The sequence below is a fragment of the Lissotriton helveticus genome, chromosome 3_1, assembly GCF_964261635.1.
Source record: "Lissotriton helveticus chromosome 3_1, aLisHel1.1, whole genome shotgun sequence".
In the NCBI taxonomy this organism is placed as follows: Eukaryota; Metazoa; Chordata; class Amphibia; order Caudata; family Salamandridae; genus Lissotriton; species Lissotriton helveticus.
Window position 1 is genome coordinate 671,311,320 of NC_136061.1, and position 13,070 is coordinate 671,324,389.

At 42.5% G+C, this 13,070-nt stretch overlaps 1 protein-coding gene across 1 annotated transcript in view; it reads right to left on the reverse strand.

Moving 5' to 3' along the window:
* Positions 1-13,070, reverse strand: part of PPT1 (palmitoyl-protein thioesterase 1) — a 148,625-nt gene that overhangs the window by 80,044 nt on the left and 55,511 nt on the right. Inside the window, exons 4-5 of the mRNA XM_078680800.1 lie at positions 4,963-5,033; positions 1,649-1,751 (exon numbers count right to left, since the gene is read on the reverse strand). Of these exons, the coding sequence (XP_078536926.1) occupies positions 1,649-1,751; positions 4,963-5,033 (174 nt within the window). The remainder of the gene's footprint in view (positions 1-1,648; positions 1,752-4,962; positions 5,034-13,070) is intronic.

Here is a 13,070-nt window from a genome sequence, read left to right on the forward strand (position 1 = left end):
AGCAATTACAGAAATGTAGTTGGATCTTTATAATACCAGGGAGAGAACCCATCACTATAGCAGGGACAGCCAAGGGCATCTTTATCACAATGTAGAGTCAGAGACCAGGGGTCATTGTGAACTGTGCTATTTACCCCTTTACTGAGACATGTGCACACTTTCCTACATGACTAATGTTGCTGCTTTCAGGGTTGGTGGCTTAGAGGACGCTGTGTGACTGGTAGCAGCAGCAAGGGCCGCCTCAAGAAAGTTGTTCCAACTAGCCTTTTGTTACGACAAGCCTACGAGAGAGCACTGTTGTCTAGTTGCAAAAGATCTATTTTGGGATTAACCTGGACGTTTGACTTGCTTATCATAGGTTGGCTTTATTGTCCCTCCAATTTGCTTGCTTCTCATTTAATGGCTTTCCATGCTGCATCTTGTAAATGTTGTGTTCGTCTCCCCAATTAAGCATAGCCTCTTTGAGTGGTTGGCATTTATACCTTCCACTAGTTTGTCTTTTAGATTAAGCACTCTATGTGATTGTATGTGTTTTCCAGCTGTCTCCCTCATGTGCTTCTCCCCCCATGCCATGCTTGTGTTGCTCTCTCACACTTGTGCTTCTCCCTTTGTCCCAGTATTGTTCAGTATCGGCCAAAAAAACATTGGCAAAGTCAACAGGTCCCAAAGGTGAGACCTAACGGCTCAGCTAATGCTTGTTAAGGTACCCCACTCAGAAGCGTCCATTTAGATGAGCCGTGCAAGGACAAGTCTAGACTAGAGCAACAAGAATCTTGGAATGTTCCAGGCTCCCCTAGACTCTTCTAAGTTAAAGGCAGACAAACGGTGAGACACAGCAGTCCAGATTATAGACAAAGCGATCAACTAATTTGAGAGGTGACATTGGTGTGTTTCACCTCAAAATCTTTACAACAGCGAGAGCAGATGGTGTACTTGTCTGCCTTGTAGAGAAACTATTTAGCGATTTACAGTCAGGAAACATGAAAATGCTTTAGCAGCACAGCCAGCTCTTGGCCCTCATTCTTGCAGTAATGCTGGGGCATCATTGAAACCTGTGCAGAAACTTCTATGAAGGTAGTAAGTGAGCCCTGGTCTGCATGTCTGGTACTTTAAGAGTAAAAGTCGGATCTTTTCTTTTTGGACCTGTAGGGCGCAACCCATGCTCTTTGATCTCTAGTCCTGCATGATACATACCTGCCATGTACTGTTAACTCAGCTGCACATCTACTTTGCACTCTGCAAGACTCACTGCCTTGTCTGGTCCTCCATGATGCCCTGGCTCTCGACACTTTCTCTACAGAATGGTTACATGCCATAATCTGTTTTTGCAGCAGTTGAAGCCTACTATAAGTTCTATTCCTTCAGATAAACACCTTGCTATAGGTTCTCGTTGCATCAAGGATCATTCCATGCTCTTTGCTATTTGGTCCAGGTGGACATAATCCATATTATCTGTTGCTCCAGGCTTTCTCCCTGCTTTGTACGATCTGCTGCTGCCGGTGAATTCCCAGTTTTGCGCTCATTGTTTTTGCAAATAATCCCTGCTTTGCACCTGGAATTCCCGCAGGTCAATCTTCATACTTTGTGCTATATTTTTGAAGGGTGCAATCACTTCCCTCTACTTGGGGTACTATCTCCATATACTCACTGTTCTTGTGCTTCCTTGGTGTATGCAGCAGTGTTCAATATCTTCCTGATCCAGTCGCAGACGGTAGAAATTACACTTGGGCAGTGAGGTAACCCAAAGACACCTGTAGGATGCAAGAGGGGCACTGTAAGCACAGACTGAAAGATACTCACTCAGGGTTCAGGAAGCACGGTGGATGAACTCATCTAGAGCAGTGCTTTCCAAACTTTTTTATTACCATGACCCAATTTTTATGAGTTTGGCGATCGGCTAGCTTTAACATACATGGAGGGCCGGGGCACTTTTAAAAGTTATAGTAGACATGCTTTCAATATGCAACAATATACTCTTTACATTTTTTTGTGTTCCTCCCTAACTGCAATGGCTTGTAAATGCCACAGCCTTGACCATGCCCTTTGATATGACTTTATCAGACTGTAGGCAAAATATTGACCTGCCCATAAAGTGCTAGACTTCTAACTACACTGAAACTGGAACACTTTTCACAGTAGGGTGCTGAAATGTGGCATCTGCTCACTAAAATCAAAAGACTTCTGAGAAATCTTGATGCTGCTACCAGTGATTTTAGCAAATTTGAAAACCCCTGAATGCATCAGAATGTGGGGGTGTATATATATAGATCAGTTTTATATAGCGCAAGCACTGCCAAAGGGCATTGGAGCGCTTCACATAAGCACCAGATTAAATGTCATATGGTCAGATTCATTTTATTTTAAGCACACAAGATTAAGTGAATTGCCCAGCCAACGCTGGGACGTGAACCTAGTTTCCAGAGCCAAAGACAGCAGCTCTGGTCATTAGGCCACATCCATATGTCTCAATTTATGAGTGAAAGTCATACACAAGTGACAATTGTTAATGATCACATATAGTGAGAGCATTCTCTGTTGAAATGCCTTTGCGAATTAGGAAATACAGCAGCAGAAAATACTGGAACCTGCACCTGAAGTCTTTCTTGGGAGTGCTTGCAAGGGTTTGTTTTTAATCTGGGCAAAAGGAAATAGTTTAACACTTTTGCACCAGTGATGCTGGAACAGTTTTCCAAATGTATTCAGCAGGTGAGTGGTAAGACTGTATGATGTAGCTGGTGGTGTATTTTGGAGCACATGGCCACAAGTATATATTATTAAAGCATCTTGCGATAGAGCACCGTCATATTTTCAATTGAAATGGGCACTAAATGTGCACAGACATACAGTTGATAAAACTATATAGCACACAAATAATAACATGAGGAAATCAGGTTTAAGTGAATATTTATCATTCGCACATCAGTAAAAGTGTCTTGATTTGGTTTGATTCCATTTAACTCTATGTTTCGATCAATTATTTTTAAAAGTGCTTCATTTTGGCTTTTGTAACTGCTGATATAGACTAAAATATGTAATACATGTTGGTGTGTGTTACAAATAAATGACATTCTACTTCCATTCCTTTCACATAGCATGCACTTCAGCAAGTGTCACATAGTTTGTTTTAAAAAAAACTCCTCTCACTTTGCAGTCTGAGAAAAAAATAAACACCAATCCCCATGTTAAAAGAATAAGCTGCAACTTAGCCAAGACTCAGACGGATATTTAACCTCTGTCTTTAAAGCACAGCAAATGTGAGAAGATAAATGCACAATGTTAAGGCATCTTTATTTATTGCTCTTATACGATCCACCAGAAATGGTCTGGCGATCCACCCGCTGATCTAGAGCTTTGACCATACTGTACTCAACATAGAGCTCTAACCACTTTGTAACACCTTGCTCACAATGTTCACCGCACACTACAGACCCAGGTCTCAAACCACACCTTAACTGTAAGGACCTTCAGTGGTGACCTTACTAACTGTTCTGACCAAACCAACTGTAATTAGTGCAGGAGACTGGTCTCATTACCTGAGCTGATCTCATACATAACTCTGAGCAATATGTAACTAGGAATTTTTTTTATCATTACCAACCCTTGCTCTGGACGAGTGAAAGGGCCACACCGGGTTCTCAGTTCTAATCAATCCCCAGGGCAACCAAGAATAAATCTGATATCACATTCTTCGGGTAGTCTCTATTATCTCCAGCTTAACCACCTAAGAATCATCCAACAAGACTAGTGTGCCACCAAAAAATACCTAATGATATTTATGGACCTCGAAGTGACATACTTAGTGATGGTGCTATATAAGATGCAAATAAATAATTGCCTTTCTCGGGGCTTTGACTGCACTTTACGATTACTATTCAAGAACTTTAACTGCACTTTAGTTAATGATATGCAGAACACTCTCAGCAAAAAAATTGTAGTAGTCCCTAAGCCCAATCACAATTTAATTATTGAGCAGAGACCTAAACAAACTAGGTTTGGACGCAATAGCTCTGGCCATACTAATTACTGACAACAGTACATGTATTCGGTTAATCAAAGGAGGAAGAAAGAAGCAGAGATGTATTCAGTTTCCGTTGGATATAGTCAGAAATCAAAGGGGAATGAATCACACATCCTGTTCTTACCAGGGTCCAGGGTTCTTGTATGGTGAAGAACCTCATTCACATTAAGCATAAAGTGCGGTATATCTTGATTCTCGGCTCTTTTGTTTAAATGAGTAGTATCATCATTGGGTCTTTTAACACTTGAATGCCCAGTTCTCCAAGTGATCTCCTTATCCTCCACCAGGAGGTATACCATCTGGTTTTGTTACAGTTCTGAAAAGTACGTGCAAAGGTGTTTTGTTTAGAGTGAAGTTAAAAGTGCCTCCTGTCCTCGGTTAAATCTTTTATTTACCAAGATGGGGCAAGGTTAAAAAGGTGAATTGGTGGCGCTGTAGTGGAAGTGTCAATGTCTCACTGCGCCTGATTGTAGGTCTTAATAGGTCGACATGTTTCGGCCCTTGGTAGTCCTCACTGGTCTGGGGGCCTTCTTCAGGACAAAATCGAAGTAAGCTACATTAGCGGTAGCTTATGGAGGGTAGGCAAATTTACTCACCCTGCTTCATCACCGAGCCCATTCGCTCATGTTTATGTATGGGTTATAGAGATTCTACTGTCTATTACTTACAGTTGATACAATTTTTACTCCTACGGGGTAGAGATGAAGGACTCGTTCTTTACGATGTCCCGTCTGCACTTGTGCTGACTCTTCCCTTTGTGCCCCCGGTGGGCATATTGTGAATGAGGGTCTTCACCATACAAGAACCTAGACCCTGGTAAGAACAGGATGTGTGATTCATTCCACTTTGATTTTTGACTACAGTATAAGTAAGCCATGCTATTGGTGCACAGAGAATTCAGACTCTGGCAGGGGCAGGAATAAGCAAAGCTACTATTGCATTACCTTGGTGCTGTCCTCCAATCGATATCAAGTTGAACATTGGTGGAGATGGGCACTTCTGAGCTACAGCTCTCCTAGAATAAAACGAAGTTACATGTGAGTGAGATCTGAATAAGAGTCTTAAATTCCCAGTGCAACACAATTACTTTAAAAAGGTCCAACACTTGAGATACCATATGGCTGAATGTAACTTAGATGCGCCTTTTCCAGCCCTTAAGTTCCCATTTACAAATCACACCTTTTAGGTACCCTTGCAGCATCAAGGCATTTGGTAACCATATTCTATACTCTACACTACATCAGTCTTACTTACAACTGCCACTCTGCTTCTAGGCCAACTCGCTTACTTCCCCCAGACCACAGAGTGCTAGTCTCCCACTCCATTTAATCTCTTCTCTGACAATCTTCCAACATAAAATACATCCACCTGGCAGGCAGCCTTAAATTCTACTCATTCTCTTAGCAGAAATGTTGTCTTGCATACTGGCTCCCACAAGCCCTCCCCTCTGCTTAGAGTGTTACATACTAACATCATACCTTAAGATGCAAGAGCCTACCACCTAAAAGGTCACTTCCCTTCCTACCACAAGTGAAATGCTGTATACCACTGGCAGCTACTCTTACACAAATATTAACCATACACCCACACAGCCAGTCTTAAGTTCATCCCTGCAGGCGTAACATTTATTTCTTACACTCGATCATCTGCACCCATTGCGCACTTTATTGAGATATCACGTTCTGGGTGTCAACTTCACAGGTTCTCTTTTATTTTGAGGCCTGAGTGTTGTAGAATGCAGGGATACATGCATACCATCTAAGCAGAGCTATGCATGGCTTCAGCTTTACTGCACCACTATGGTTGTAGACTGTGTCTTGGCACAAGAAAGTGCTGTGACTATAATTGTGCCCAGAGCCTCTTTTTCCACATCTGAACAGTGCAGATGTATTTTTATAGATTTCTGTCGATTGGTACAGGCATATTTTGGCTGGCACTCACTTGATTGTGTGGAGATGGATAGCAGGCAGATTGGGAGCAGCCTGGCAGATTGGATGAGTACTCTCTTGGTGCATATTGTGGCCATACTCTACTTCACAGTATGTAATACAGCTTTTAGTGTGATGCAGTGGTAGATTAGACTGCCCCATTGCAATATGAGAACTCACTCACAGCAACATGTCAGAATATGGCGGACAACACTGGCATGTCGTTTTCAGCAAGTATAAAACCTTCGGAAGGTACATAAAGCCAAGCCTCAGTAATCTGAGCATTGCAATGCTTAGAATCCATTTTTTCAGTATTTCCATGCCCCCATTGCTACTATTTTAATGCCTTCCTTTAGTTTCTGATCAAGCTTGTTTGCCACTGTCTCATTTTGGTTTTGTTCAGTTCTCTTGCAAGCAGCACTCCTTAGCACCAGCAAATACATTCAACATGAAAATCCTACTAAGATAATATTATTGGGGAGTGAAGTAATGCATTTGGCTTATTCCAGTTTTTCCTGCAATAAATTCCAGTTATTCCTGCAATAAATTCCAGTTTTTCCTGCAATAAATTCCTGGAGACACAAAGTAGTTGCCTCCCTTTGGAGCTTTAAAAAAAGGACTAAGTACACGAGCAACCACGGAGACTAGCTCTTGACAGACTGCAAAGCCCAAAATCCTCCTTTGAGATGTACACCAGAGACCACCCCACATTGGGACCGGTCACAAATCAGTATCCAAAAGAAAATGCTGGTCTATGTCAAGCACTGGCTAGCCAGATGAATACTGATCTTCATACAACGGATTTCGGAAATTCCCACATTGACAAAGACCCCTCCAAATTAAAAGGATCTCAATGCCCTAGTTGTCCATTTTGCTTTTAGTGCAGCCTGGTTGGCAGGCTCTGGATCTAAAATCTGGTATCAAGAGAATTGCATTATGCAAGTTTCTCTTGTACAGGATTTGTAGATATTTACAACTCTTCTACACAACTTTGACATCTTACAAACAGCCTTAAAACAAATGTTTGCCTGACAATATGTGAAGGTTAAAGCTGAAGAAGCACAGTGCAACATTCAGCTGGGAAACAAGGTATTTTACGAGTGCTGGGTTTTAATAAAAGTGCCTCATAGACAACCAAGGTAGAACTCACTGAGATGACACACTTTGGGCATGGGCTAAACAAGGAATTAAAAGACGAGATAAAGCATTTTCTTGTGTTGCATAAACGAAGACTTTATCTTAGCTCTACAAATGTTGTTTTCAAATCTACAGGTGACACAAGTGAACTTAGTTCAATGCACCAACACTTGAATGTGAAAGACAGGATATTGTAGCCTTGCAGAACCCCACCCAATACATAGTTGAAGTGGAGATAATGATTTTGGGTAACTAGCAGCCTTAAACAGGGATACTGTTGTGATTGGGAGCAAACCTATTGCGTTCTCCCCAATACCATTCACACAAACTGCATTAAGAAACAAAAAACAATTTAACTATAAAGTGTTTTATTTCAACAGTCTCATTTTGTTGCAAAGCACATCTAAAATAACCACAAAGAAAATCTTTAAAATAGCACAAGTTAATGTTGAGGACAACAAGAACAAAATGAACCTTTCTAGCATAGTTAAAATGTCATCAAAAAAACTAACACCCTAAAAATTACTTCTATGCGCTACAATAGGAAAGCATGTAGTAGTATAACTTTGATCTAGCGTTTCTTAGGGACAATCAGCAAACTGCATACCTGCTTACAGCAAAGCTATGTAGTTGTAAAATGTCAGAAAGGTAAACACATTTCATGAGCTCCTCTTCTCCCGGACTTGGCTTGATATGAGCTTTCAGTAGAGTGCGCAATGCCGCAGAATATCTGGTAATCAAGATCTTCTATGGAGTATCTTGTGTGATAATCTGGGGCAAAGGACCTCTCTTCCTAAGTAGTCAAGTGACAGCCCTTTTATACTGTATTTTATCAGAGATAGGACTTTTCAGAAATAACTTTAGGAATGTCCAACTTAACCTATGTGCATCAAAATGCTAATCCCGGATGCATTATTTTAAACAAACAAGGTAAAAACATGTGAATTCAGACTATACTATTTTGGCTATTGTTCTTGGCTGACCTTGAAATAGAGATAATAATGCACTTGCCCCATACTGATGTCACATCTTATGGATGTCATCACCTGAGTGACCTGACACTTTCACATGTTCTTGAAAAGATAAGGACATACAATATCTATATCAACGGCAGGCATGATGAATCTGCAAAAATATAGAAAATTGAGTCTCAGCCTGCTCAAAATGGAGTTGGGCCTTACGGTCTTCATATCACTTGAAGCTGATTGATATGATGCTACTGATAAAACACCATCTACAAGAAAGAACAAGCATTGGCAACCCAAAAGGTCTTAGTGGCATTGTGATTTACAAGCCACACCCACTGGCTCTGGCAACATTTTAATACAACGCAAGAAGTCAACAGACCCGCTTAACAGCAGTAGTGGCCTGGCAGCAGGTAAGAAGAGCCATCAGGCACCCCCAGTGTTTTGCAGACTCTCTACATCAGAGGAGAGTAGCTGCCAGGAGAAATGTACAGCAAACACACTGGGTAGGTAGACAGTAAGCAGATACCAACGGCAGGGAAGAGGAATGTTAACCCCTTAACTACTGGACCTTCTCCATCCCCCCACCGCCCCAGTGCTGAGCCTTTTTTGGCTGTTTGGAGAAGTTTGCACTTAAGGCACCATGACCTTTTTTTCTTTACAAGGTATCCATGCCAAATTTGTGTTCTTTCTTTTCAATGCCCTGGTGTAGGAAGCTGACTCAGTATATACAATACCAAAATGAGGTATAGTGTGCACAGAGTCAAATGGAACCCCAAAGGTAGGCAAAGGTAAAAGTAGATAGCACAGTACTCTCTAGTTGTGGTAGTGTGGGCGAGCAGTAAGGTTGTATCAGAGGGTAGTGTTGAGCATTTGTTGTACACACTCAGGCAAGAAATGATATCACACACTCAAAGACTGAACTCAGATCAATTTTGTTTGTATAAAAAAAATATTAAGTTATTTTATTTCTAGAATCAAGCCAAGCCTGGTGCAGGTAAGTGAAATAAATGTTTTGCAAAATCTTATGCAATATTGTACAATTGAATTCAGGTTCAAATGCAGTTGAATGAATTACAAGTAAGTTACTGTTTCAAAATTACTTTTCCGTTACTTTGTAAATGACTTTGTGCGTTACTTAATGGATTACTTTTCAGATTACTTTTGCTAATCAGTATGATATGCCTAGATATCACACTGAGACATCTCCTAGACAAAAGATAAGTATATCACTTTTAGTACATTTGCAGTTTTGTCACTGTTCCATACAAACCAACTCCACACAGAATAAATTTCGAGAAAAACAGAAAAGGCAATCCTATGGAAGGAAATTGAGTTATCAGTTTACAGGTAAGTACAAGTTTGTGGGAGTTGGTATTCTGGGGTTAGAACCAAGGTTAACCCAGGGTCAAGGATGCAACAATAAAACACCCTCAGTGACATTAGAGCAGCAGGGTGCAGAGTGCTGAGGCCCAATGTTATCCAATGGGGGATAACTCACAGTTCGTGGCTGCTCACGAGCAGGCCACAAGGTTGTGAGAGCAAAGCTCCTGGTGTTAGGCTCAGGGCAAAAGGGGATCTGAGTTAGCACCCAAAGTACACCCTCAGCAGCGCAGGGGCGGCTGGGTGCAGGGCGCTGGTTTGGCGTTGGGGGCCCGGTTGATTTCAAAAGGGATTCTCCGGTTGCAACAAAGACGGCAGGCTCGGAGCCGAAGATTTCTGGAGGTGACCACCGAAAGTAGTTGTAAAGTGAGATGCCTCTGGATGCTCGGACACTGTCAGTTGGGCCACCAAGGCCATAGGGCTTCGGATGCAGGGGTGTCTTTATGCGTCGAGTTTTCCTTACCAGCTCCGGTCGCGGTTGGGGGATCCTCCAGAAAGAAGCAGCAGGCTTCACTCGGAGATTCGAGGCAGGTCAGAGATCACCACATCCCAGGTCAAGAATGCCGAGGAGACCTCCTCGTGGTGTTGGACTACTCGAACTCGGGCCGTGGGCGTCGGGTGCAGACTCGTGGTTCTGTCCAGAGCCAAAAAGTCTGTGGTTGAGCAAATCCTGTGCTCACAGGAGACAAAATCTTTCTTGAGGAAGGCAGGGCAGGTCCTGAGGGTTGGTGGCTGCAGGGCAGACCGGGATTCCGAAGGAGCAGGTTCGAGGTGGGGACAGGCCAGTAGGGCTGGGCCAAGTCAGTGGGCGTCCTCCTCTTCTTAGTTTCAGCACAGAGCTTCTTCTTCTCTTCTTCTTGGTCGGTTCTTGTCTGAGGAGGCAAGGTTCAGGGTTGCCCCTAAATACTAGATTTAGGGGCGTTACAGGTAGGTAAAGGTTGGGACCAATGGCACCCTTCCTTGGGGTGTGTACACCAGCTATTATGCCATCCTCTAGTGGAAGGGGACAAATGCCTCACTCTGGTTGGCTGGGTCCCCCCATCTGCAAGATGCCGGGGACTGAGAGTTGTGCTTCACCTCGCCTCCCCCACCTGAGGGGTGGGGTTGGCAGAGGTGGGCACACCTCCCTTCCTCACTAGGTTTTCCTGCCAATTCTCCAGCCCAAGTGGGGGTCAGAACCGGTGGGGGCCAGTTGCTGGAAGCAGCAAAAGGCCAGGCGAAGCTCACAAAGGCAGCAAGCCTTTGAAGCTTCCCCTTCGTGGACCGTGCCCATCCTGGGTGAGGAGGCTTGGCACCTCGTCCCAGGATGTGCATTGTTTCAGACTCCTGAGAGCAGCAGGCTCCCAACCCAGGGGTCCAGAAACATGTCTGGTGGTGGCAGCTAGCAAGCAGCCACTCAGCCTTGACACTGGTGTTAAGTCGTTTTTCAGGGGTATCTCTAAGATGCCCTCTGAGTGCATTTTTCATTAAATCCCACACTGGCATCAGTGTGGGTTTAATGTGCTGAGAAACTTCCCAGTTTTCAGTAAAGCCATTGTGGTGCTGTGGAGTTCGTAATGACAAACTCCCAGTGCCATATACTCTTCATAACACAAATAAACAACTGCCAATACTGCTAGTTTACTTCTACCTTTAGTCTGGAAAAACACATTGAGAATCCAACAACATGTATCTTAGACTTCTCTTTCTGTCTGGAATAAATCTTTTTCTTTTTCTTCGTTTTTTTACATATCAAAAATTACATATTTTATACAATTTCAACACATAATTGACATTTGCACCTCATAACAAAATCATATTTCATTATCTTCTTTATCATTCTCTCACTCTCTCATATTCTCTTCACGCTCTCCTTTCTTACATTCAGCACTCAACCTACCTACACACTCCAAGTCTTGATTTCAGAAAACTTTACATTTATTATTTACAAAAACAGCCAAGAGAAATGATATAACAATACATAAAGCATTTTTTTCAAAATGATACTTCATTTTAAATTCCTATAGCTGAGAGGAGAACTGGTCTACGCATTTCGAACTCTTAAAAAATTATGGAGTTCTCATCAGGACCACTTAGCTTAAAGTTCCTCTAATCACCGGACTCTGAAATTGAAAAATGAACGTTCTCACGAGGTGCCCGTCTATTACAAGATGTTTTATGGTCAGAGACAGACTTGGCGTCAGGAGCCTTCTTTTTTGTTATCTATTCCATTGTAATTAAGAGCATATACCAATTTCCTTGCTCCAAAATTTGCCAAAAGTGCCTTAGTTCACTCTCGTGGCATTTCCTGCAACGCCGGGCTTCATCTATACATCCGTGTTCTCACGAACAGACTGCACTTGTCTAAGAATTGGCTTAGACACTGTAGGGATACAGGAATCATGCACCTGTACCCTCACAACTGGTATAGTGCACCCAGTTAGAGGGGTGGCTGACCTATGCCAGGACAGTGGGTTGTGGCCATAGCACACAGGGATGTGTACCATATCGACTCTTCACTTTGTTCTGCACCAAAACATGCAGGCTGCAAAGGCCGTGTGTGTGTATAAAGGTACAGGGCCTCTAAAGGTGGCACAATAAGTGCTGCTGCCCTTAGAGGCTTTCTCTGGCCACAGTGCCCTTGGTACATGGGTACCATTTACAAGGGACTGACCTGTGACCAAAGAGAGCCAATTGGGTTTTGTTTTCAGTGCAGTTTAGGGAAAGAACATAGCCCTAGGTACCTGTTTGGCAGGAACCCAAGGCACACTCATCAAAGTACATCAGCAGTTTAGCCAAAAATGGGGGCAACCATGCAAAAAGAGGGCACTTTCATACACCTGGGGATTCTAAAAGTACCCAGAGTTTTCGGATTTCCAACGAGGGAATGGAGAAAATAGGCAAAATATAGCAAAAGTGTGAGATTTTTGGATAAAATAGGAAAAAGGGTTCTGGATAAAAGTGTCTGGGTTTTGTCACGTAAACACGCATCAACGAATGGGTTGCTGTGCTAAAGTCACCATCTTCCCAGCTTTCAGGAACACGCAGAGCTAAATTTAAAAAATGACTTTTTTACCATAGTTTTGGTATTTTTTGAAGAAGTAGACCATTTTTCCTGTTTTATGTGCTCTTAGGCCACTTCCAGTTTGCGGTGGAAACCAGTGTGAAACCCATTGGTGATCCAGAAAAGCTACAGATTACTGGGAGGTAGACAACATTCTGAATTCAGGAAGGTGTCACATGTGTAGATCCCTCAAGGTTTTTCCAAAATAACCAACTGCTGAAATAAAAAAATACTGAAAATAATAGGAAAAAAGTGCCATTTGTGACGTTTTCATCTGTACCTTTTCGTCACAATGGGCGATTTACAAAAGCAATATACCATTACGTCCACTAGACCCTTCTGGTTGCGAGAATATATAGGCTTTGTGGGTTCTCCAAGAACCCAAGGTATCCAGAGCCAACAACTAAGCTGCACCGTACAAAGGTTTTTCATTGTGTACCAAGTAAAGACCAACTCAAATGAAAAATGGATATCAAGGAAACCTATGTATTTCTGAAATATACACAAGGTAAGGAGTTTAGGAGCAATGGTTAGTTGTACATCTCTGAATTTGTGTGTGTCCATAGCATATGATTTAGAGGGTATTCTTCAAAATG